Below are 24,574 nucleotides of genomic sequence, written 5' to 3' on the forward strand. Positions count from 1 at the left end.
TATGTCAGATAAAAGAGAAATCTATTCTGAAAATTGGTCAAATTGGTAATATTTGTTACATAATCTAACAGAAACAACAACAAAAATATTGACAACATAGACCATATGTTGATCTGTACCAATATTTCTCCAACAAACATAACCATGGATTTGTTCTGGAATCTAAAAGTGAATTTTTTTTTTTTTTTTTTTTGGTACCAGGGATTGAACTCAGAGGCACTCAACCACTGAGCCACATCCCCAGCCCTATTTTGTATTTTATTTACAGACAGGGTCTCACACTGAGTCGCTGAGGCTGGCTTTGGCTTTGAATTTGCAATTCTCCTGCCTCAGCTTTCAGAGCCACTAGAATTACAGGTGTGTGATACAGCGCCCGGCCTAAGAGTGGTTTTTTTAAAAAATGATTTCCTAAACATAATACAAACACATTCTGAATGACTTCCTCATAATTATGTTACCACACAATTTACATTTATTTTAGTGTCTACCGACAGTGCCACATAAATACTTAATTGTTCAAGGGTAATGAGAAAAGCAGTCTTGCCAGGGAAATGCTACACTTTCAAAGAAAAGGCCAGGCTTGCTGCATGAATGAGGTTTAACAGCAGATGAGAGGAGGAAGGAGCTGAGTCATTCCAGGCCGCCAGGCAGTGAAATTTAGGAGCTACACCTGAGAGTGCAGGTGCTCCCCATCCACAATGCAAGAATGATTAGGTTATACCCTCCACATGAAGTCAGTGAGGTTAACAATTGTTTAAATACCACATGAATAAGAAATGTAAACTTCCTTTTGTGTTTATATCAAAGGTATTTAGTCTGCTTTTTTTGCAGGCCAGTGGGAAACTAAAAGCAAGATAAACCTGGACATTTCTACCTTCATTTTGTAACTGTCTCCTTGATTACTTGAACACAGGTCCCTGATCAGCTCTGCATGTGGGCATGTTAATGACTTATGGAGTATTATACAAGGTCATGAAGCTGAAATTTACCTAACTTATCTTATTCTCCTTTCTAGTCGGAGGACACCAAGATAAGAGTAAGATATTTTCAGAATTTGCATGGATGTATCACTGCCCAACCTTTGCAGTGGCACCTAGAAGTCTCTAAGTCACTGCCCTAAACCTGCAATCACACTGAATTCCAGGAACAGAAAAGCCCTGGGGCCAGACTTCTCCATATTGAGATCACCCCCCTAAATGGGAGCATTTACCCCATGACAGGAAGAGGCTGCCCCTCTAAAGAGAAGTAGTCACCTCATAGGAACCTGATTGTCTACTCGAGGGAACCAGCCACCTCACAAAACCATTCCATGGCCTGCCTGGTCATGTATGATCAACCAGGCCATGGCCTGACCTGAATGACTTACGTGCTACCAGCTAGGCAAACCACTCAGCCACACAAACCTACAACCCTGCTTTGTTTTCCTTTTCTATAAAACCTCAAAAAGTTTGTCAAGTCCTTGATGACAAATCTTTGGTCACCGTACCCCTTTCTCTGTTCTTCCCAGAGAGACCACACTGATTAAAGCTCCTTTCTTGCACTTTGATTGGCACATTGAGATGGGTGGTCAAGCTTAGTCTGTTGGGACTACCAGGGCTGGGGCTTTTGCCCAAGGACTCTCTGGTAAGATTTATGCATATTTAAATAAGATCATTTAAAGGCAATTTTAATTAAAATCTACCCAGTTAATCCTTTAGAACTAGATGCCTCTAGGGATCATGGAACATTTCTCTAGACTAAAAAACAATCATCACAGACACTTCCAGTCCAGTGAGACCAGGTATGGACTCTTGCCTATATAATCCAGGTCAATCAGACTGACTCTCATACCCTACATATCCAATTACTTTGAACTTAAGAACTGGACATACTTAAAAACAACAACTGTGCTATAACATTCTACCATGGAAAATAAAATTCTTCAAGTTTAGGTACTTACAAAAGATCCTGGGAAATTCAATTAAAACTGATACCAATATTTAGGATTTTCTAATTCTTCTCAAGAAAAATCAGTTTACTATAAGCATTGTTTGTTTATTCTCAAGGGACATGATCTTGAATGTATGTTGGTATATAAGACAAGGTAAATATTTGAACAATTTGAATGTAAAAAGTGATGTATAGGAGAAGTGATAATGAAATTGGCTAAGGTGAGGACATAACTATGCATAATTTCCTTAAATAACAAAGTGCTCAAGTTGTTTTTCCAGAATCTACTCAAGGATAGTGCAAAGCCATCTTTTCAAGAACGGACATGCACAAAAGCTACCAGCTCACTAGTCAATGACATTTGACATCACATGCTCAAAATCCCCTATGCCAAACATACTTCCTCCCAAAAGAGGTCCTCTTGACCCGTGAAGAGGAATGAGGACTGTATGCATCTGCACAAAAGAACCCTAAAACTTCCCCTTCTAGCCAGCTTCTCCCCTCTCACTCCCTATAAACTCCACATACCAACTTATCAGGGCAGAATATCTGAGCTTACACTTCCTAACCTCCTTCCTAGTTATATGTACGATAAAGCTCTTTGTGTGTGCATGTGCGTGTGTGTGTGTACAAAAACTGGTGCCATGATATTGGCTTCTATGTTCATCAGGCACTGAGCCCATGCTTGGATATCACTAACATTAACTACAAAAATACCTGTGGCATTACAGGGTCCTAATATACCTCACATTTGTAAGTACTGGTATTTTTATTGGTGTAATATATTACTTCAGCCATCAGCAGGAGTTATTTCTATCTCTTGGCTCTCTGCAGTCCCACTCCTGTTCTGATTCATTACCATCCTCTCCCTGTGCAAGCCCACCACAAGCCTCCCTGCCCACCTTTAACACCCACATTTGGCACTTTTAGTCCCTCTCATCACCCCTCACTGATTCTTCCCTATTCCCCAATGTCAAAGAACCCAGTTGGAAGTTGATCTGTCTACTAGAGAAGAGAGGAGTTAAATTGAGGCAGGGTCACCATTCTCTCAGTGAAGTGGGTTGGCTGGAATGAAATTCCAATTTCCTCAGATAGGAGCTAGAGCCAAGGCCAGAGAGAAGCTACCCAGAGTTGGTGATCTAGAGATGTCTGCAGGGGATCTACCAAGGCAGGCAGAGAGTCAAGGTGCCAACTCTGAGGAAGGCAAAGGAAGGAAGAGTACTCAATCAAAAGAAGTTGCAGATCTAGATGAAGGTCGCTCTATACTCTATAATTTTTTATAAGTCTATGAATTTTTATATTTGAAAAATAATTTTACTGATTTTCTTTTGTAAAGGTTGACTTTAAGAAACTGCATTAATACTGGCATTTCTCTATTATGTGAAATGGAGTCTGAATGATGTTTGTGCCACTACTGCTGTTTCTAACCTAGAAAGACACATACACAGGCTGATCAGATATTTGATCACCTCGTACAAAGCTGTTTCTCATTCACTGCCCCAAAATAATTCTAAAGCAAAGTTAGTGGACCACATTTCCAGATTCTGACCCCAAATGGGGTTGCACTGTGACCTAAAACCACTTTTGAAGTGTATGAAATAGAAGCAAGTTAGCAAGAAAATGGTATAGAACTGAAAAACTAAGAATAACTCTTTTTTTTTTTTTTTTTAATGCCAATGTTTCCTAAATGTGGCTGTGACTAGGGCAGTATGCATTTACATAAAACCTGCAGTCCTGGGGAGGAAACCCAGCCACCTCTTCTTAGGGTTTACCTTGTCTAACACTTGTACAAGACAAGTACTGCCCCCTTGAGCTGCATCTCCTTTAATACAGCAAGATGTCAAGGTTTTTCCAGCTTTTATTTTCAAAGGATTTATGAATTCCTTACCTGTGCTGCCCTCTATGGGACTTACAATGACATTCTGTGCTATTTGGTTTTCAAGCACAGATGATGGCAACTTATTAACTGAAATAAACCATTATCACCTTTTCTTAAAATGAGCAAAACTCAGCCACTTTAGAATGCTATATCTGAACAAATGTGCTCTAACCTTTTATATTTTTTCATTGTAGCCTCTGCATTGAATACACTAGCAAAGACAGACACCTTATCCAGGTCATGTCTCCATCTCTAGTAACCAGTCCAGACATGACATTCATGAGGTGCTGAAGAACTGTTTAAAAGAGTTATTAAGGGCTCATTATAATGCCAAGCACTCTGCCAATAGGGACCTCTTTCCACGCTTTCTCCCACTGAATTCTCACAATACTATTATAATTTTCATTCACAAATAAGGATGCTAGGCCTATAGAAATTCAGTGACTTATCTAAGCCATAGCCAGTAGACCAGAATTGAGATTTGAATCCAGTTCTTTTGATGGAAATATGTGCTCTGTGCTATATACTGCTTTCTCTGGTACAAAGCTAAAAAACTAACTTTAAAAATCCATTTGTAGGGCTGGGGTTGTCACACACCAAGTACAGCTAATTTTGTATCTTTCCATAATAATTACATTAATTACTGAAGAGGAAATGGGCATCTATTATCCAAGGTCTGATACTTGGTTATAACATTTTGAGAGAAAGGAACTATAACAAATGGTAAAAGTTACTAAGTACCTCCATTCAGAGACTATAGTCATGATAATCTAGATTTTTTTTTTTCATGAGTAACTTCTTTTTCAGGATCAAAAATTTTTTTTTAAATTATTGAGTTGGTCAAGTGTATGCTATGTCAAGATCATTGTACTGTCATATGTAACTAATTAAAACAAAAAAATTATTGAGTTGGTGGAAAATTGTTTATTTTGAAAATTCTCCAGGTATCCATTTCTTCACCTGGAAACAAAGCAGCTGGCCTAAATAGTTTATAAGGCTTATTTTAATGCTTAGCATTTGATTATTTAATGGAAAAAAATCACAAAATGATAAAACAGAAAAGCTTATCTTTCACAACTTCTAAATTCAGTGAGAACACAGTTCATTGCTACCTCCATGTTAAATTTCCTATGTCAACTCATTTAGAATACTAAATATTTAAAAATATTCTCTTTTTTTCAGAGTAATCATAAAATCTTTTAAAATTATAACACCATCAATTTTTAAAATTCTCCACAGAAAACAATACAACTTTATGTTCAGCACAGGTCATATATTATCTGACAAAGAAAACAACCCTGTTTGTTTAATTAAATAAACCTATTTAAATGTCTAGCTTTTGGAGACCACTGCTGAACTCCAAAACTCTACAGGGAAAATATCACCCTAATGTTGCTCATTAATCTGTTCAACTCAAAAAAGACTCACCTCAGATGTATTTGTTGCACATAGCTTCACTAAATACAATAACCAAATTATCATTCTGTTTTCTGACATAACTCAAATTTACACATATGCCACAGATGGGGACTCCTGAAGAGCCTTGCACATATACCAAGCCAGTCTGCAATCAAACTGAGCAGTTCCTTCAATGCCAGGGATGGTAGGCAGGAATCCACAGTCTCCTGAACAAATGTCTAACATATGTGAAAGCTGGGTCAGGGATGTGCAACATTCTTACACAAACAGTCCTAAATCAGAGACATACAGAGTCTAGGCAACTGGCACAAGACAACTAAAGTAGGCTGGCTGTCAGAAGACAATAATTAGCAAATGATACGTTCCTCAATGTCAGGGATAAATCAATCTGCATTGGGAACTGTGGTACACATAAAGCCTCATCTAAAGAGCCACCACTGAACTCTAGCCAGTTGGTGCCATCTGGGACGACAGGCTGCATTGCCAGATCTTCCAAGTTTCAAGAAAAGCTGGAAATTCATATTTTCATATGTCTGGATTTTTAAAAATTGTGATAAAAAATAAACACATAAAATTTACCATATTCACCATTTTTAAAAGTTCACAGTACTGAGACTATGCATACTGTCATACAATGGATCTATAGAACTTTCTCATTATAAAACTGAAGCGCCCTTTCCATAAAATAACAACTCCCATTGTCCCCGCCACTGGCCCCTGGCTACCATTATTATACTTTCTGTTTCTATGAATTCTGATTACTTCACATAACTTGATTTTTTATTTTATTTATTTATTTATTTTTTAATGTGGTCTTGGGGATCCAACCCAGAGCCTTGCATATGCTTGCACACTTTATCACTAACTTACATCTCCATCCTCAGACACCTTGATTTTTTAAATGTTGGTAACTAATAAAATTCATAACATTCTGGGTGACTACTCATTTATGACTCCTCATGATAGTTATGATTACCTAAAGCACTTCCAAGTTTCCAGAATGCAAAATCCAACTAGGTAAAAGAAAGATATGACACTATCAAAGTCAGACAAATTATATGGTTCCATTGTGCTTTTCATGTTCTTATTTGTGCTCTTAAAAAAAAAAAAAAAAAGAACTGAAGGTTTAAAATATGCTTTACATGAATTCTTACCATCCCTGCTTGATGTAAGAACCACATGAGGTAGTCTTCCTGAATGTCCACGAGACTGGAAATCTCAGGAATGTAAAATGCATCATATTCCACATGTTTCACTTTAAGATTTACCTGAAGAACAAAGTAAGAACAATTTAACCCAGAGAACGGAAAAACAGCTTCCCAGAGAACATCTCAGTAGAATATTTTACATTTCTACCTATTCAACCCATCTCCACACTGGCTTCTCCTATGCTCACCTTATATAATTTCTCCAAGAGCTTGAGAGCTGCTGTAATATAATTGTTAAACAGTACAGGAATTAAGAACGTCTTTCTCCCTCTCAGTAGATAAAGGACTGCTCCTTTATAGAGGTTTATCAGCTTCATGAAATACTTTGGGCATACCTGAGACCACCAGTTATCTTAAGAAAAAAAGAAAAGAACATTTTAATTCATTATCTTAAGCAAGTTTTCTGCCTGCTAGCTAAAAATTCCTATAGCTAAAAGATACACATTAGACTAAATGTAGTTTCCCCAAACTGACTGTAAAAAGAATCCATTAAAACATTTCTGGAGAGAGCAGCAGTTGTATAAGACTCCCTAGAGTTTTTTGGGTTTTTTTTGTAAAGCTTGATCTGATTTTTTTCAAAGGCTTATATAAAAATTTAATTCCAAGACTGCATGGGAACAAGAAACAAATATTGGGGGCAGGAGGCATGTCTACTGTATCTTTCCAAAAGTGTTCATATGTCCTCGTGCTATGTCAGCACTATTCTCAGCCATTTCAATCCTACACCAGGGATGTAAAGGATGATGTGCCTTAAAAGTGACAGAAACACAGAAAACATTCCTTCCCTTCAATAAGCATAATTAATTGAAAAACTACATTTGCTTCTCTCTAAACATTGCTTTCTCATAATCAAACAAAAAGATTATGCTGCTGTCTTCTATTTTGTTAGGAAAAAACCCAGCCATATTAAAATATTTAGACAATGAAATAATATGATACCTGGGATTTCCCTTAAAATATCCCATAGAAAAAAAATAAATATCTCATTAAAATATAAAAAGGTAGGTTGGGGGTACAAAATGGAAAGGACAAAGTATCGATAACTGTTCAGTTTATGTGATGAGTATCTGCAGTGTTCTCTCTACTATAAGGTATTCCTTTAAATGTCAATAATCAGAAGTTTACAATAAATTAAGCATAACACTGAACAACTCTCATCTCTTTTATGTCATTAGACCTGGAAAAAGAAGTTTTAAAACCCCAAAACTTAAAAGTCAGGTAATATCTCTTCAGAGACTACCATCTTTCTAGCTCATTTCCTGAGGAAATGTGCCCCAAAAGGATTTTGAGCTTAAAAAAAATCACTACTAACATATTAATAATGCGTTCATTATTTGTTTTTATCTCTTGTGCAAACGTGGAAGCAATATGGAAAAGCCAGAAACAGGTCTCTTCACTTAAACGGAGACCATGCTCAAGTAACATCCCAGTCCATCTGGAACACAGAAGTTACTGAGTTGCAATAAACACCTAAAAAAAAATTACCAGTGGGGGAAAAAAGTAAAAAGCCGGTCGGGTGACAGACTTTCTGTACTTGATTAATAAAAACATCTCAGGCGCTACTCCCATGAGAGACACTCTCCAATTCACTGAGGAACGGAAGGTTCTTATCTCAGCAAAGTGTCCGGAGCCTGCAAAAATCAGTGTGGACTCAACTGTCCTAAAAAAGAAAAACAAAACAAACATTTGGTAAGTCCCCACTAGGTCATTTTCTGCCTCTCCTTTCTTGGAGATCTCTGCATCACCAAAATTGTTCATTTCACTCCCACCCCCTAAAGAAGGAGAGATACTAATTCTTGAGGCACTATTAACTACACAAGTGGGAGGGGAAAAAAGTAGTTTAAAGTTGAATAATCTGATTTTGTGGTATTTTAAAATCAAATTAATCTGGCATTAATCACTTCAAATAAACTAAAATAAATGGTTCAATTTGCTCAAATTGCAAACAGGGTTATAGTTAAAACTTAACAGTAAAGTAAGAAAGGTTTAAATGTTAAAGCTCTAAAATGACAACAAATAGATTCTTGAATCTCAATCCACTGAGAGCCAGTGGTTACACCAACAAAATAAACATGAACAAAACCAGTGGTATTAAATTTTAGCACATTCACCTAATACTTTGCTAGGGTTTGTATCCAGTCGCAGAATGGCCATTGCCAAGGGAATAGTCAATGTTATATAATACTTGGAATCCTGGAGTAGGGGAAACTCAGGTAGTATTAAGTAGATCCTCATTGCTTCAACATCTGGTGGTGAACTTGACAACTGGGGAATCAGGCAACTTTCAAAGCTGTTTAAGATCTGTATGACAGAAAAGAATAAGAAATTCAAACATCCCTGATATCTAGTTAACTTATCTCTAAATTCTTAAGCTATTTGATAGACTCAACTCTTATTCATTGGTCCAGGCTCTCAAAATACATTAGGGAAAAGGCCAAAAATTCCTACCTATGCAGACCTAATATTCTGAAGGGACAATTCCTCAGAAAGATTAAAGGCAAAAAGAAAGCAAAATGTAGGTCAAATTCCCAAAATGAATATTTATACAAAATTAAGGTGTGTTCAATACTTGGTCTTTTCATCATAACTTTTTTTTTTTTTTTTGGCAGTGCTGGGGTTCAAACCCAGAGCCTCACACATGCTACGTGAGCATTCTACCACTTAAATATATTCTGCAGTCCATTTTTTTCTTACAAGTTCAATTATTCAATTGAAAAAAAATGCATTTGAAAGGTATACTCATACATTGCTGGTAGGACTGCAAATTGGTATAACCACAATGGAAAGCAGTATAAAGACTCCTCAGAAAACTTGGAATAAAACCACCATTTCAGACAGCTATCCTACTCTTTGATTTAAATCCAAAGGACTTAAAATCAGCATACTACAGTGACACAGCCACATCAATGTTTATGGTAGCTCAATTCACAATGATTTAACTATGGAACCAACCTAGGTTGGCCCTTCAGCAGATGAATGGATAAAGAAATGTGGTACATATACATAGCCATAAAGAAGAATAAAATCATGATATTCGGGCTGGGGATATATCTCAGTTGGTAGAGTGCTTGCCTTGCATGCACAAGGACCTGGGTTCAATCCCCAGCACCACAAAAAAACAAACAAAATTATAACATTCACCAGTAAATGGATGGAAATGGAGACTATCAGGCAAATGAAACAAACCAATCCCAAAAAACCAAAGGCCGAATATTTTCTCTAATATGCAGATGCTAATTCACAATAAAGCAGGGAGCACTAGAGAAGAATGACGTTACCTTAGATTAGGAAGAGAGAAGTGAAGGAAGGGGAAAGGAGGGAATGTGGGGATAGGAAAGAGACTAGAATGAAATAGACATTATTACTTTATGTATATATGTGACTGCACGATAAGTATGATTCTACAACATGTACACTCAGAAAAAATAAGAAATTATATCCCATCTATGTATGATATATCAAAGTGCATAAATACATTCTACTGTCATGTATAACTAATTAAAACAAATTTTTAAAAAATTTTTAAAATGCATTTTATAAATGTAAGAAACATACCTGTTCTAGAATCATGGAGTGCTGAGAGTTCATTAATTTCTCAAATAATACCCTAGTTGAGTTCAGATCAATCCCAGGAATTTTGGGACTTGTTTTAAAATGTTCATCAATCCTAAACAAAACAGAACAGAAAAATATAATCATCATCATCATCATTATTATCATCCCATAACAAACACACTAATAAAAATCATAAAATAAGTATATAAAATGCTTTGCCATTTTGATCAGTTTTAAATTTAACCTGGCAGACAAAATCCAAAAGAATATCATACTTTGGGGAAGCCCAACAGAATATCTTCACAAGAATACCTTTTTCAAAATGATTTTAAATTTTCAAGGAATGTTTTCCCTACAAGTCAAAGAATAAGAACAACCACGTCAGGCTGAGACAACCTTGAAGTTCATAAACAAACATTAATTCCTGGATTTACTTTTTGTGTTTTTTTTATCTTTCTCTGTAACTGTGCTAACTCTGGTCTAGTTGTAGATGCTGTGGTTAGATGAAGAAAAACACTGCCTGTGCAAACTGGCCCACTCATCACAAATGGCAAGTACTACCTTCTTCCTGAAATTCCTTAATGCATTTAAAATAAGAACCTGATCTACAACAAATGCAAAGTTATTGTCTCTCTCAGTTAACAGAAGGGATCAATTACGTTCACCCAAAAACTAATTTCATAGCAAATGTTTTTTAACTTCCTGGCAATGAAATCATTTTTCCAACCTTAAACAGTCAGCCTTTCAGAGACTTAGAGAATGTCTCTCAAATTCCTACTCTTGAACATACTGCATTTATTAATTTACAAAAGAGATATTTGAAAACAGGCTTCTGTTTATTAATAATCACATTCAGAAAGTTTTAGCACTTTTCTGACATTCTGTTACAATTTCTGAAGATACAAGTATGTTTTCTAACACTGAAGAAAATCATACATGTTGCAACTTAAACGGTCAAACCAAGAGGAGTTTCTTGGACTTTCTTTGTTGGACTTTTTATTGTTCTAAAAATAAGTCTGTCCCAAACTAATTCTGGTGTTCCAAATGTAACCTTCCATATACTTAGAGGTACTTTCTATTATGCTGTTAAGAAAAAACAAAATCCTTTATCTATATGTATATACTGATTTATGAAATTGGTTTCCTATGCATATACTAGAAGAGCAGCCTTTCTGAAATAGCACAAATGTCAGTTTTTTAAAAACCTTTACCCACAACTGTAATGAATACATGATCTATGGATGAATAACCCAAGAAGTCTGGCCAAAAGCTATTCCCAATCTTCATAAAAGCTATCCTTCTAGAACAGGGTTTTCACCCTTGATTGTCACCGACTCTGGGAGCCAAACAACTCTGCGTTGGTCAGGTGGGACTGTATGATGTTTAGCAGCATCCCTGGCCTCTTCCCACTACATCCAAGAAAATACACTGCAACAACCACAAACGTCAGCAGACATTGCCAAATGTCCCCTAGGGAACAAAGCCACACTGGTTGAGAACTGCTGCTCTAAAAGACCATCATCAGCATAATCGAGAATACCTTTCACTAGAAGAAAAGTTTAATTATTAAACATGAAATGAATTGAGTGATCCCATTCCAGCTGCCCTAATATATGAGTAACTGACTGAAATATTTAACTGTAACTGCAGAGAATTTCTGAAGTGACCATTTGTTGGGTTGTGTCTGCTTAATTTTAGATGTCAATTTGACTGGATTATGGGATGGTAACTGGTAAACCACTATTTCTGGGTATGTTTTTAAGAGTTTCTGGAAGAGACTGGCATTTGAATCAATAAACTTTGTAAGGAAAATTCACCTTCAACCAATGTGGGCAGGCACCATCCAATTGGCTAAGGACCCAAACAGAACAAAAAGGCAGAAGAAAGGCAAATTCACTGTCTCTCTATTCTGGAACTGAGACAACCTTCTTCTTCTTCCCTTCCATAGCAGAACTCCAGGTTCTTTGGTCTCTGGGCCTTATACTAAAGGCACCCCCCCCCCAGGTTGTAAGGCCCTCAGTCTCAGACTAAGAGTTATTCCATCAGCTTCCCTGGTTCTAAAGCCTGAGACTGAACCAGTCTACTAGCTTCCCTAGTTCTGTAGCTTGCAGAAGGCACATCAGGAATGTCATCTCAGCCTCCATAATCATATGAATCAATTTCCACAGTATATCCCCTCTGATCCATCCATCCAATTTGTTCTGAACCCTACAGTGTGGATCTTGAGAATGTCCCCCAAAGATATATGCATTGAATATTTGTCCCCAGCCTGTGGTGCTATTGGGAGTGGTAGAACCTTCAGGAGATGAAGTCAACTGGAATGAAGTTAAGTCATTGGGGCCATGCCCTTAAAGAGAATATTAGGACCCTAACCCCTTCCTTTCTCTCTCTTTTGCTTCCTGGCCACCAAGAGGTACTGAGTAACTTCCTCTGTTACACTCTCCTACTATGCTTCCTCACCATGAGACCAAAAGCAATGTAGCCAACTGCCCATGGACTAAAAATCATTTACACCATGAGTCAAAATAAACCTCTCCTATTTTACGTTTGACTACTGAGTATTTGTTACAGTAATGGACAGCTGACCAACATACTCATCTTCAAGTCTCATTAGTCTGATTACTGGCAGAAAAGGACTGACAGATGATCAGGATTTGGTAGCATCAAAGATCCAAACCCATGACAAAACTCTTTTGATGAATCATGTTCTTGAGAGGGATATTTGCAGAAGGAATACAACCAAACAAATGTTCTATTTGTTGCCTGTGGAGCTCAGCCTCAAATATAATTTCCCAGGGAGCTGGGCTGAACTGGAATCCAAGAAGCCACTAAGTTTCTTTGGAACTCTTCCTTAAACTTACTCCTTTTGAGAAAAGAAAAAATAAAATGGTAAAGCAAACCCAAGAAAATTATATAAAGATTAAGAGTTTACTAACAGTAAAGCACAGATCTTGGGGCTAACATTTTAGAATATCCTGAAATTCTGACTTTGAATTACACCAATTCTTCCTGAGATATAGTCTTTCTCATTAGTAATCTGCTTCTCTGCCAAACAGGCGTGATTCAGCATTGTCCTTCCTGATCTCCTCTCATTCATCATTCTTAGGCAATCCAATTTTTGTGGAGAGCATCAGTTTTTTTTCACTGAATTAAACCCAACTACTGTCAAAAAGAAAAAGTCTTTTTCACCTTTTGGTAAGTGTTTGCATCAGATGTGGGTTTTTTTCAGACTAAGTCACTTACTTTTTTTCAAGAAAACTTCCATTCCAACAGGCTGCAGAAGATAATATCTGAACAACGCCACTGCTCCAAAAAAAAAAAAAAAAAAAAAAGAGAGAGAGAGAGAGAAAAGAAGTCTTTAATAATTTTTTAAAATATGGTTATTTGAGCACCAGCAATAAGTTAGTCATTATTTATTTCACACCCTCACTGAACAGATTTCATTTATGGCAGCTCTTAGATTAACCTTGAAAAACATACATTTGCTTTAGATAAATAGTGTGTCACATATCAAAATGAGCAAAACCTTATATTTTCCATACATTATTTTTTTAAAATAAAAATATCAAAGCTCTTAAAAGAATAAATATTGGGCTGGGGTTGTGGCTCAGTGGTAGAGTGCTCGCCTAGCATGCACGAGGCCCTGGGTTCGATCCTCAACCCCACACAAAAATAAATAAATGAACAAAAATAAAGGTATTGTGTCTAACCAAAAAATAAATATTAAAAAAAAGAATGAATCTTGCTCCTGATAACAATCTTGAACATTCTCCTACCACAAAACATGCCCTACTTTACCTCTAAACATAAACAAAACAAAGTGTGGGCTGTTATTTCCCCCACAAAAATTATTTGTGCAAATTAATAATTAATCAACCATTTCCTTGTATTTTATTGCCCTATTGAGAAAGAAACTAAAAGCTAGTGCAATGAGCATTTCTGTTACCTACTTTATATAGGCTCTCAGAAAGTAGTGTGAGGATCCAGAATAAAACTGCATATCAGGATCCTGGATACTCTTATTTAGTATAAGGAGAAGAGAAGAAATAAAAATATATGGCTAGGGAGAAGACTTCAGTAACTTCTGTTAATCAGAGAAAGGTCTTTAGAGATCACTTCTTCCCTCTCTACTACTGGTGAAACACAGGGTCTCTGACTCCCCCTGCTGATAATCAGCCTGGTCCTCTTCTCACCCCTACACCCCTTCCACTAGTATGCTCATTTCTAATCTTAGTATACATTAGACTCTATGACAAAAAGGAAATGCTAAGGAAAGCCAATGAAGGTATATAAAATGGTGCAGAAAATATTCTAGTTTAATAATAAAACAAACTTGATTAAAGGCCTCAATACTTTTTACTATACATTTTTTCCCTATATGACTACGAATCCCCATTTCAACTAGTCATTTTGAGTGAGGAAAATGCTAGAAACTATTCATATTAAATAAGACAAAATGCTTCAGAACATGAATGTGAAGAAACCCATTAGGGTTATACAACATAATACTGAGCACAAAGGATGACTTAGGCTCTCTTTGGTCTGGAAGACCTTACACTGGAAAAGGCAGGCTGAAAAGTACACTCTGTAAGAAAAATGGGAAGCAATCACCATTACTGGGGCCTCATGAGACCAAACCCTGAATGAATGTGTGTGGGGCTGGGGAAGGACTCCCTAAATGTAAAACTCCATCTATATTCATAGCCTCAAGATAGAAGTAGGATGGGAAAAAAATCACTAAGCTAAAAAGCTCTAACATGGAAAAGCTAAAGACAAGCAATCACGTACTTGATTGTATTTGCATTGTTGTGTTCTGAGAGTTTTTGTCTCCAAACTGCTATGGTTTCATCATTTATTAGACTGGTATAATGTGCTTGGTTCATGGTCCTAAAGTCAACAGCAGGAGAAGAATTCTGGAAATTAAACAGTGAAAGAAATTATGTAGCATGGATTTTTCCTCTTCTTCGCCCCCCCCCCCAATACACTTACCGCTTTGGTTCCACTCATGAGCTGAAAGCTGTGGGGCACTGCCCACATCGCTCCCACTTGAGAAGGAGGCACTCACTCCCCAGTTGCAGGGTATGCAGGCTCCTGACTGCTCCCACTTGGGCTTACCCTTAGCTATTGCTTCACCCCTTCTACATCCAATGCCAAGTTAAGTGTGGTGTAAGAGCCTAACCTCCTTCCCTCAACTCAGGACTGGCTGAAGGGCCGGCCATCCTAACTCTAGAGTCCCGTAGGAACTGGCCAAGGCTTCTGCTGTAACAGAATTAAAGGTCAACTTCTCCCTCTGCCCAGCCCTGCCTCTTTCACCCCTGAATAAATGTTCTAGAGAGTGAGCATACCCCCTAAAACTTTGAGCCTCAAGGTCTATTTCCCAAAAAAACCAACCCAATGTGACTTTTACAGATTTTCCCCCCCTTGCTTTAAATCACTATAACATCAAGGCTTCTAAGGCTTAGTAATTATGATTTTTTGGCCAAATTCCAATAAAATACAATATTTAAAAGTCAGTTGAATTTGAACCTATATTGCAAATAATTTATGAAAATTTAATGCCCATTTTTATGTCTTGCTCCAAGTATATAGCTGTAAACTTATGAGAAAAGTGTCAAAAAGGATGTTAATAATGGCCTTAAAAATCCCAGCACTGTACAAGCTTTATCCAGTGAGGCTTAAAAAGACAAAGAACTTTCACTTTCTAAAATTGCTTATTTTCAGCTTTATTTTTCCCCAATTTTGTTCATGACCTAGAAGTAAAAAGCTGTTGATGGGGTGTTTATACCTCCTATACTTGACACTAACAAAGAGGGGGAAAGTAAGAGCAAAGCAAATATCCATTCATTCACAGAACTATCATTTTTTTTCTTCTTTGTATTTAAACATAAAACGTAACTTTCAAAATAAATTTTCCTGGTTACTTTCCTATAGTTATAAGATACCACTAGAGGGAGAAAAAAAATGGCATGTACTTCATTAGAGATGCTTGACAAAGTTTTTGATCAGTTGGGTCTTATTAACCATTATACTAAAATGGCCACAGACATATTGAGAAACTCAAAATAATATTGAAATACAACAGAAAGAACATGAAAGCCAAAGGGGAAAACACACACACACACACACACACACACTGCTTTTCTTTCCACTTGTGGTTTTAAAATCACTATTATGTAAATTTTAATTAATTCCCCCATTCAAAGGGGCAACAGAAACAAAATATTTACAAAAACACTGACATGGAACTATTTTCTTATTCTTTATTATATGTCCAAATAAACCACAGATGCCTTAATACAATCTTAAATCACTTAAACAAGAAAGAGCATCATGCCCTCCCTCCCAGTGTGGAGGTCAAAACCCTGGACCTTCCACATGCTAACAAGTGTTCTTCCTCTGAGAAACAACCCCAGCCCTCAGGTCCTTCTATACATTCAGGCCAAAAAGAAAAAACTGCTCTCGATCAGTGTTTCTCAACTTTGGCTGGACTTTGAATCACCAGAGGATGTTTAAAAATTGCTGTTAACCAAGTAACACTCCAGATTATTTAAATAAGAATCTCTACAGGTGTATTTTTTAAAGCTCCCAAGTAATTCCAATGGGTAGCCAAGGTTTAAAATCATTGTCTAATACTACTACTACTAAATAACAATAATAAGCATTAAGTCAGCCAACAGGCTTTGAGGCTACGAGAGACAGATACATGCTCCCAACATTTTTCCCTTTTCAATCCTATCTAGAGGACTAGATGAAAAGTAAAAGAGAGGCTACAGTTTATATTCACTAAATTGCCAAGATTAAGAACCAAATGTAGCAAATGAGTATCTGAATGAAGGTTGAGAATCCTTGATCCATAAATTCAAAATCTGAAATGCTTCAAAATACAGAATTTTGAGCACCAACATGATACCACAGTGAAAAATTAAACACCATGAAACTTCGTTTGATGAACAAAATTTAAAATACTGTACTAAATCACCTTCAGGCTATATGTACAAGATCTATATTAAAGTGATTTATTTTTCAGAGCACTATAGATATACATAGTTGTATTCATTTTGACAAAATCATAAATGCATGGAATTGTATCTCAATCCTCATTCTCCCATGTTTCCCTCCCCTTCTCCCTCCCCCATACTCCAATGATCTTCCCCATATGTTTATGATCCTCCATCCCACTGCTATTTTTCAATTTTTTATTTGTTCTTTTTAGTTATACATGATAGTAGAATTCTTGTGGTTGCACATGATGTGGAGTACACTGGTCGCATATTCCTATATGAACAGGAAAGTTATGCCCGATTCCTTCTACTATCTTTCCTATTCCCTCCCACTACTTCCCTTCATTCCCCTTTGTCTAATCCAAAGTAGTTCTATTCTTCCTTCCCACCCCCCATCCCCCACCCCACTCCCCCCACTCCCACCCCTACCCCCATCCTCGCCTACCTCCACTTATTGAGTGTTAGCATCTGCATATCAGAGAGAACATTTGGTCTTTGGTTTTAGGGGATTGGTTTGTTTCATTTAGCCTGATAGTCTCCACTTCCATCCATTTACTGGTGAATGTTATAATTTCATTCTTCTTTATGGCTGAGTAATACTCCATTGTGTATATGTACCACATTTTCTTTATCCATTCATCTACTGAAAGGCACCTAGGATGGTTCCATAGTTAAGTTATTGTGAAATGAGCTGCTATAAACATTGATGTGGCTGTGTCACTGTAGTATGCTGATTTTTAAATCCTTTGGATTTAAATCGAGGAGTGGGATAGCTGGGTGAAATGGTGGTTCCACTCCAAGTTTTCTGAGAATCTCCATACTGCTTTCCATAGTGGTTGCACAATTTGCAGTCCCACCAGCAGCCTAAGAGTGTACATTTTTCCCCACATCTTTGCCAACATTTATTGTTGCTTGTATTCTTAATTGCCATTCTGGCTGGAGATGAAATCTCAATATATATTTTTTTTTTGGTGGGGGAGTACTGGGGATTGACCTCAAAGGCACTCAAACACAGAGCCAAATCCCCAGCCCTATTTTGTATATTATTTAGACAGGTCTGAGTTGCTTAGCACCTCATTTTTGCTGAAGCAGGTTTTGAACTCATGATCCTCCTGTCTCAGCCTCTCAAGCCACTGAGATTACAGGCATGCACCATGGGACCCAACTTTACTATTGTTTTAATTTGCATTTCTCTAATTGGTAAAATTGTTGAATTTTTTTTCAAATATTTATTGATCAACCATATTTCTTATGTGAAGTACCTGTTCAGTTCTTTAGTCCATTTATTGATTGGGGTCTTTTAACACCAAAATTGAGTTAAAATTTTTGAGTTTTTTATATATCCTGGAGATTAATGCTCTATCTGAGGTACGAGTGGCAAAGCTTTTTCCCATTCTTTAGGCTCTGTCTTCATGTTCTAGATTATTTCCTTTGCTGTGAAAAAGATTTTTAGTTTGATATTATCCTATTTATTCATTGTTGATTTTACTTCTTGCACTATAGGAGACTTGTTGATGAAGTCAGTTCCTAAGCCAACATGATGAAGAACTGAGCCTACATTTTCTTCTAGTAAATGCAGAGTCTCTGGTCTAAATCCTAGGTCCTTGGTCCATTTTGAATTGAGTTTTTTGCTGGGTGAGAGATAGGGGTTTAATTTCATTTTGCTACATATGAATTTTCAGTTTTCCCATTTGTTGAAGAGGCTATCTTTTCTCCAATGTATGTTTATAACACCTTTGTCAAGTATAAGATGGCTATGTTTATGTGGGTCTGTCTCTGTCTTGTATTCTGTACACTGGTCTCCGTGTCCGTTTTTGCACCAATACCGTGCCATTTCTGTTACCATAGCTCTACTGTATAATTTAAAATCTGGACTTTTAAATGCTTCCTGTGTCACTTTTCTCCCTAAGGATTGACTACTGGGCCTCTCATTTTTCCAAATGAACGTCATAACTGCTTTTTCTACTTCTATGAAGAATGTCATTGGAATTTTAATAGGAATTGCATTAAATGTGTATAGTACTTTTGGTAGTAAGGCCATTTTGACAATATTAATTATGCCTATTCGAGAACATGCACATCTGTCCACCTTCTAAGGTCTTCTTTTATTTCTTTCTTTAGTGTTCTGTGTTTTTAATTACAGATGTTTTTCAACTCTTTTGTTAGATTGATTCCCAAGTATTTTATTTTTTTGAGGCTATTGTGAATGGGATAGTTTTCCTAATTTCAGGTAATTCATCATTGGTGTATAGGAACAATTGACTTATGGGTATTAATTTGTATCCTGCTATTTTGCTGAATTTGTTGAGTTCTAAGAACTTTCTGGTGGAGTTTTTTTGGGGGGAGTCTTCTAAATATAGAATCATGTCTTCGGCAAATAGGGATAGTTTGAATTCTTTTTTTTGAGAGGGGGTACCATAGACTGAACTCAGAGGCACTCGACCACTGAGCCATAACCCCAGCCCTATTTTGTATTTTATTCAGAGGCAAGATCTGAGTTGCTTAACACCTCACTTTTGCTGAGGCTGGCTTTGAACTTGTGATCCTCCTGTCTCAGCCTCCTGAGCCACTGGGATTACAGGTATGCGCCACCACACCTGGCTGGTTTTCACTTTTATTTTTCATTTCTTCATGAAACATTTTATTGAGTATGTTTTGTAGTGTAGGACTTCTAGTTGTGAATCTTTTAACTTTTGTTTATCATGGGAGGTTTTGATTTCATTGTCAATTCTGAAGCTTAATTTTACAGGGTACAATAATCTTATTTGGCACCCATTTTCTTTCAGAGCTTGGTATATATTATTCCAAGACTTCCTAGTTTTGAAGGTCTGGGTTGAAAAATCAGCTGACATCTGGATTGTGACCTATCATTTTTCTAAATGTAACCTATCATTTGTCTCTGTCACCCTTTAAAATTTTATCCTTACTCTATATGTTAGGCATTTTTATAATAATGTGCCTTGGTGTGGGTCTGTTGTAATTTTGTATATCTGGGGTTCTATAAGCCTCTTGTGTTTCATTTTCCACTTCATTTTTAAGGATTGAAAATTTTTCAGATATTATTTCATTGAAAAAGACTGTGCATTTCTTTGGTTTGTATCTCCAAGGCTTCATCTATCCTAATAACTCTAAAGTTTGGTCTTTTCATGTTATCCCATATTTCTTTCTTTCTTTCTTTTTTTAATTATTTTTTTGTCAATAGAGTTTATTTATTTATATGTGGTGCTGAGAATCAAACCCAGTGCCTCATACATGCTACACAAGCACTCTACCACTGAGCCACAAGCCCAGTTTTATCCCATATTTCTTGGAAGTTCTGTTCATGGTCTCTTAATATCTTTTCTCCATGATCAACTTTATTTTCAAGATTATATATTTTGTCTTCATTGCCTGAAACTCTTGTCTTCCAAGTGGTCTAGTCTGTTGATGATGCTTTCCAATGAATTTTTAATTTGATTTATTGATTCTTTCATTTTGAGGATTTCTGCTTGACTTTTTTCAGAATCTCTATCTCTTTACTAAAGTGATCTTTCATTCCTGTATTTTTTCCCTATATTGTCCTTTACCTCACAGATCAATTTAACTATTAACATTATAAATGCCTTCCATTTAACTATCAACATTCTAAACTCCTTCTCCGACATTTGTCCCATTGTGGTATCAATGGATTATTATTGAAGTATTTTGGTTTGTTTGGGGTGATTTGTTCCCTTGCTTTGTCAGGTTGTTTGTGTGTCTACCCATCTAACAGTTGGTTTTGAGGAAGCAGAGTTTCTACCTGTGGACTTATAGTGTCCCTGAAGATTTCCAGTACCTCACAATTTAGGGGGAGACAGATAATAACAACAACCAATGCAAACAACTTACAGCATTAAATCCAATAGTTCTTGCTATGATATCTATAATGTTGATTATCAGGATAATCAGATATGATATGACCAGTTATTGTCCATTGTAAAAACAATACATTTTAAAAAAGGCTTAAAATTTCAAGTGGTGAACAGGGATAGAACAGAAGTTACGTACGACTTGATGATTTCTGAAGGAGGAGGAGAGAAAACATAAAAACATTAAAGGAAGAGTGAAAGAGAGATCAATAGAGATTGGCTGCTAGCAGAAGAAGAGAGAAAGAGTGGTGGAAAACAGATAAGTGAGAGAAAAAATGTATAAAATAAAATTTAAAATAATACAAGAACAAAATCAATCTATACTAATCAAACATCTTAGTACTCAAAATACTGATCCATGAAAAGTAATTAATTGCCTTCAAAAAATGCTAGAAATGAGAAAAAACTAATACAAATATGTATAAATATCCAGTTAAAGAAAGAGTTCATTAAGAGGAAAGAAGAGATAGGAGCAGGGGTAGAAATGGGTTTGTAGATTCAGAAGTGAATAGGACAAATTCAGAGGCAATGTAGGACATGCTTATGAGGGAAGAGAAGAAAAAAATAAAATTATTAAAGGAAGAGTGAAAGAGAAAATAGTTTGGTTGTTAGCAAGAAAAAGAGAAATAGAAACAAAGGGAAACAGTTGTGAAACAGATAATAGAAAATCAATCCAAAATATACTAACCAAAAACCCTAATCCTCAAAAATCAGAGCATGGAAAAATAACTACCTTTAAGAAATGTTAAAAAAAAAAAGCAGAAACAAACATGTATGTGTACAAATACATAAGTGTCCACCATGTATCAATAAGTATACATTCAAAAACAAAATAAAAACAGAAACAACAGAATTATCAGTAAGAGTATATGCATGCTGTCTGTGCCAAAATGTCTTTCCACTTCTTAGCTTCCCTTTTCACCGGGATATTGTAAGGATCTGTGGAACAGCCTTTTCACCTTCAGTTCCTGGGTACAGTTGTCCCGAGTTCTGTGTTGAGTTTCTGGAAGTGAAGATCCCAGGGGCAGAGCTCGTGTCTAGTATTGCCCCAAGTGTTTTAATGCATGGGGAATTCTCGGGTGTTGATGAATCAACGCATTTCTAAGATTGTACCCCACTACTCTATCCAGAGAACCATTCATGGGAAGAGGGAGTCAGTCTTGCTATTTGGGGATTCCACTCTTTCTGGCTTCCCAAGGACTGTCTTCTCACTGAGCTGTCACTGGGCCCATTCAGATTCTCCAGCTGCTGCCTGCCACTAGTCCTGTGAAGCACCGCTGGGTTCAAGAGAGAGGGGGAGAGCAGGCTTTATCCAGCCTCTCTGATCCATATTACTCCCAGGCAAAATGGTCTCTATGCCAGAAATTTTCTGTGCCAGAGATTTTCCTGATTTACTAGGCTCAGTTTAGATCTTGCGGTTGCCGTCTACCATATTCACGTATTGGACTCAGCCCTGAACTCACAGATCTAAATTTCCCCACTCCAGCCAGGAGCTTAGCGCCAATTCTGTTCCTTATCCTTGTCTGATGTACCCCAAATTTCCCCGTCTTCAAGGCTCTCTGTCCAATATTGAGTATCAGTGCAGTGATTTTCTCACTCACCTCACAGATAGGAAGTTTTATCGCTGTTTGTGTCCTGAGTCATGGAGCTGTGAGAAAAGCCAAGTCCGACTATCTGCCATCTTGCCTCCATCCCCCATTCCTGGTTTTTGGGGGACTCTATATACTGCTTTACAAAGTGTTTGTACTGATTTTCAGTCCCATCAACAATGTAAGAGGATACCTTTTTCCCTACATCCTTACCACACTGTAGTCTCGATAATTGCTGTTCTGACTAGAGGTGGACCTTAGTATAGTTTTGATTTGCATTTTCCTCGTTGCTAGAGATGTTGAACATCTTTTCATGTATTTCTTGGTTAGTTGCGTTTTTTCTTTAAAGAAGTTTTCAGTTCCTTTGCCCATTTATTAATTAGGTTGGTTATTTTGGTTTAAGTTCCTCCCACCCACATCATTTGTTAATTGTTTATTTACTAAGAAAAACTATTCCTTAGCCCATGTGTTCCTGAACACTTTACAGTTCAGGAACACAAGTCAGTAATCAACTTCTAAGGAACTCAATCTAAAGAAAATTCTTTATATTCCAAAAATTCTTTATATTCCAGCCTTCTTCATCTCCTCAAAATCTTTCATAAAATCATAATTTTTGTAGAAATTGGCATATGACTTCTTTCTTGGTTCAGCCACACCAATCTCAACCCCCAGGGCGACCATGAATGCTCCACCAGTTGAAACCTCATATGATTGGCCAAAAGACCCCACACATCAGAGGTTCTGTCAAAGCATCAGGGCCACGGCAGTTATTGTCCTCCACACCAATGTCCTTCCCAGGTGATGGAGAAATTTTAGTGTTGATGTTAAGTTTTTGAGTTCTTTATCTAATCTAATCTGGATATTAATCCCTTCTCAAAGGGGCAGCTGGCAAAGATTCTCCCATTCTGGGCTTTATTTTCAAACTTGTAATCATTTCCTTCCCTATGCAGAAGCTTTTTAATTTGAGAGCATCCACTCAGAATTCTTGGTTTTATTTGTTGAGGTTTAGAGACCTTGTTTGGGAAGCTGTGCCTACCTATATGATGGAGTGTTAAACCTGTTTTCTTCTAGCAGTTGTAAGGTTTCTGGTCTAATTCCTAAGTCTTTAATGCATTTTTATTTTACTTTTGTGCAAGATGAGATGAACCTAATTTCATATATCTAAAACAAGTGATTTTCATGTTTACACTTGAGCCCCATCCCCAAGATCTCACTATATACATACAAATATTCCAGACTCATAAATAAATATATATATATATATAAACATATGAAATGTTTTTTCTATTCCTAAGCATTTTGGGTAAGGGACACTCAATCTATTATCTCCTCTCCTCCCTTCTTCCACTTTAAGGCTTGAATTAAAGAATGAGCACTATATAAATATAAAATGTAAGCTGTCACTATTCAAATGCTTTTCTTGGTCTTTGATAATGGTAATTAGGTAACCACATTAATTTTATCAGTTTATATCTAAACATCTACAGTTAATAGTTTAAGTATATGTGCATAGGTTTCCATTTTAAAAAGAAAAACACCTTAAGAAATATTCCATTTTATAGTTGCTTTTATCTTTTTTATCTTGAGTTTTCATTGCATACTTCTATTACTAATTGTTTATTTTATTTATTTATTTATTTATTTGGTACCAGGGATTGAACCCAGGGGGTGCTTACCCACTGTGCCACATCCCCAGCCCTTTTTTGTATTTTGTTTAGAGACAGGGTCTAGCTAACTTGCCTAGGACCTTACTAAGTTGCTGAGGCTGGCTTTGAACTTGCAATCCTCCTGCCTCAGGCTCCCTAGCCACTGGGATCACAAGCATGCACCACTGCTACCAACACCAGTTGTTTATTTAACCTGCCCTATTTCTCTAATAATGCCTTATGATACTTTACTTTCTTTTCATCAAAGTATTGTTTTCTATACCCAACAATGTTAATTAATTTAAAATTCAACTATAGATCAGATTCTATATTGATAAAAGGAGTGAAACTAAGTTTTATGTTGAATAACACAGAAAAATCAAGTTGTAAAATATTACTCAAGTCAGTTTGTTAAGGAAATGAATATTCAAAATTCTAACTATTCATGGACAAAAAAAAGT

General features: G+C 36.6%; 1 protein-coding gene across 4 annotated transcripts in view; it reads right to left on the reverse strand.

Annotated features, from left to right (window-relative positions):
• The window catches only part of Herc3 (HECT and RLD domain containing E3 ubiquitin protein ligase 3), a 121,953-nt gene that overhangs the window by 44,684 nt on the left and 52,695 nt on the right, over positions 1-24,574 (reverse strand). For 3 of the 4 annotated variants that reach the window (XM_013363883.4, XM_005337527.5, XM_040293092.2), the window contains 6 exons: positions 14,779-14,903; positions 13,234-13,293; positions 9,991-10,102; positions 8,547-8,736; positions 6,624-6,787; positions 6,382-6,495 (listed from right to left, as the gene is read on the reverse strand). In XM_013363883.4, coding sequence (XP_013219337.2) covers positions 6,382-6,495; positions 6,624-6,787; positions 8,547-8,736; positions 9,991-10,102; positions 13,234-13,293; positions 14,779-14,903 — 765 coding nt within the window. Of the gene's footprint in view, positions 1-6,381; positions 6,496-6,623; positions 8,096-8,546; positions 8,737-9,990; positions 10,103-13,233; positions 13,294-14,778; positions 14,904-24,574 lie in introns of those variants that run through there. The other variant, XM_040293093.2, reaches the window with a different exon arrangement.

The sequence above is a fragment of the Ictidomys tridecemlineatus genome, chromosome 9, assembly GCF_052094955.1.
Source record: "Ictidomys tridecemlineatus isolate mIctTri1 chromosome 9, mIctTri1.hap1, whole genome shotgun sequence".
NCBI lineage: Eukaryota > Metazoa > Chordata > Mammalia > Rodentia > Sciuridae > Ictidomys > Ictidomys tridecemlineatus.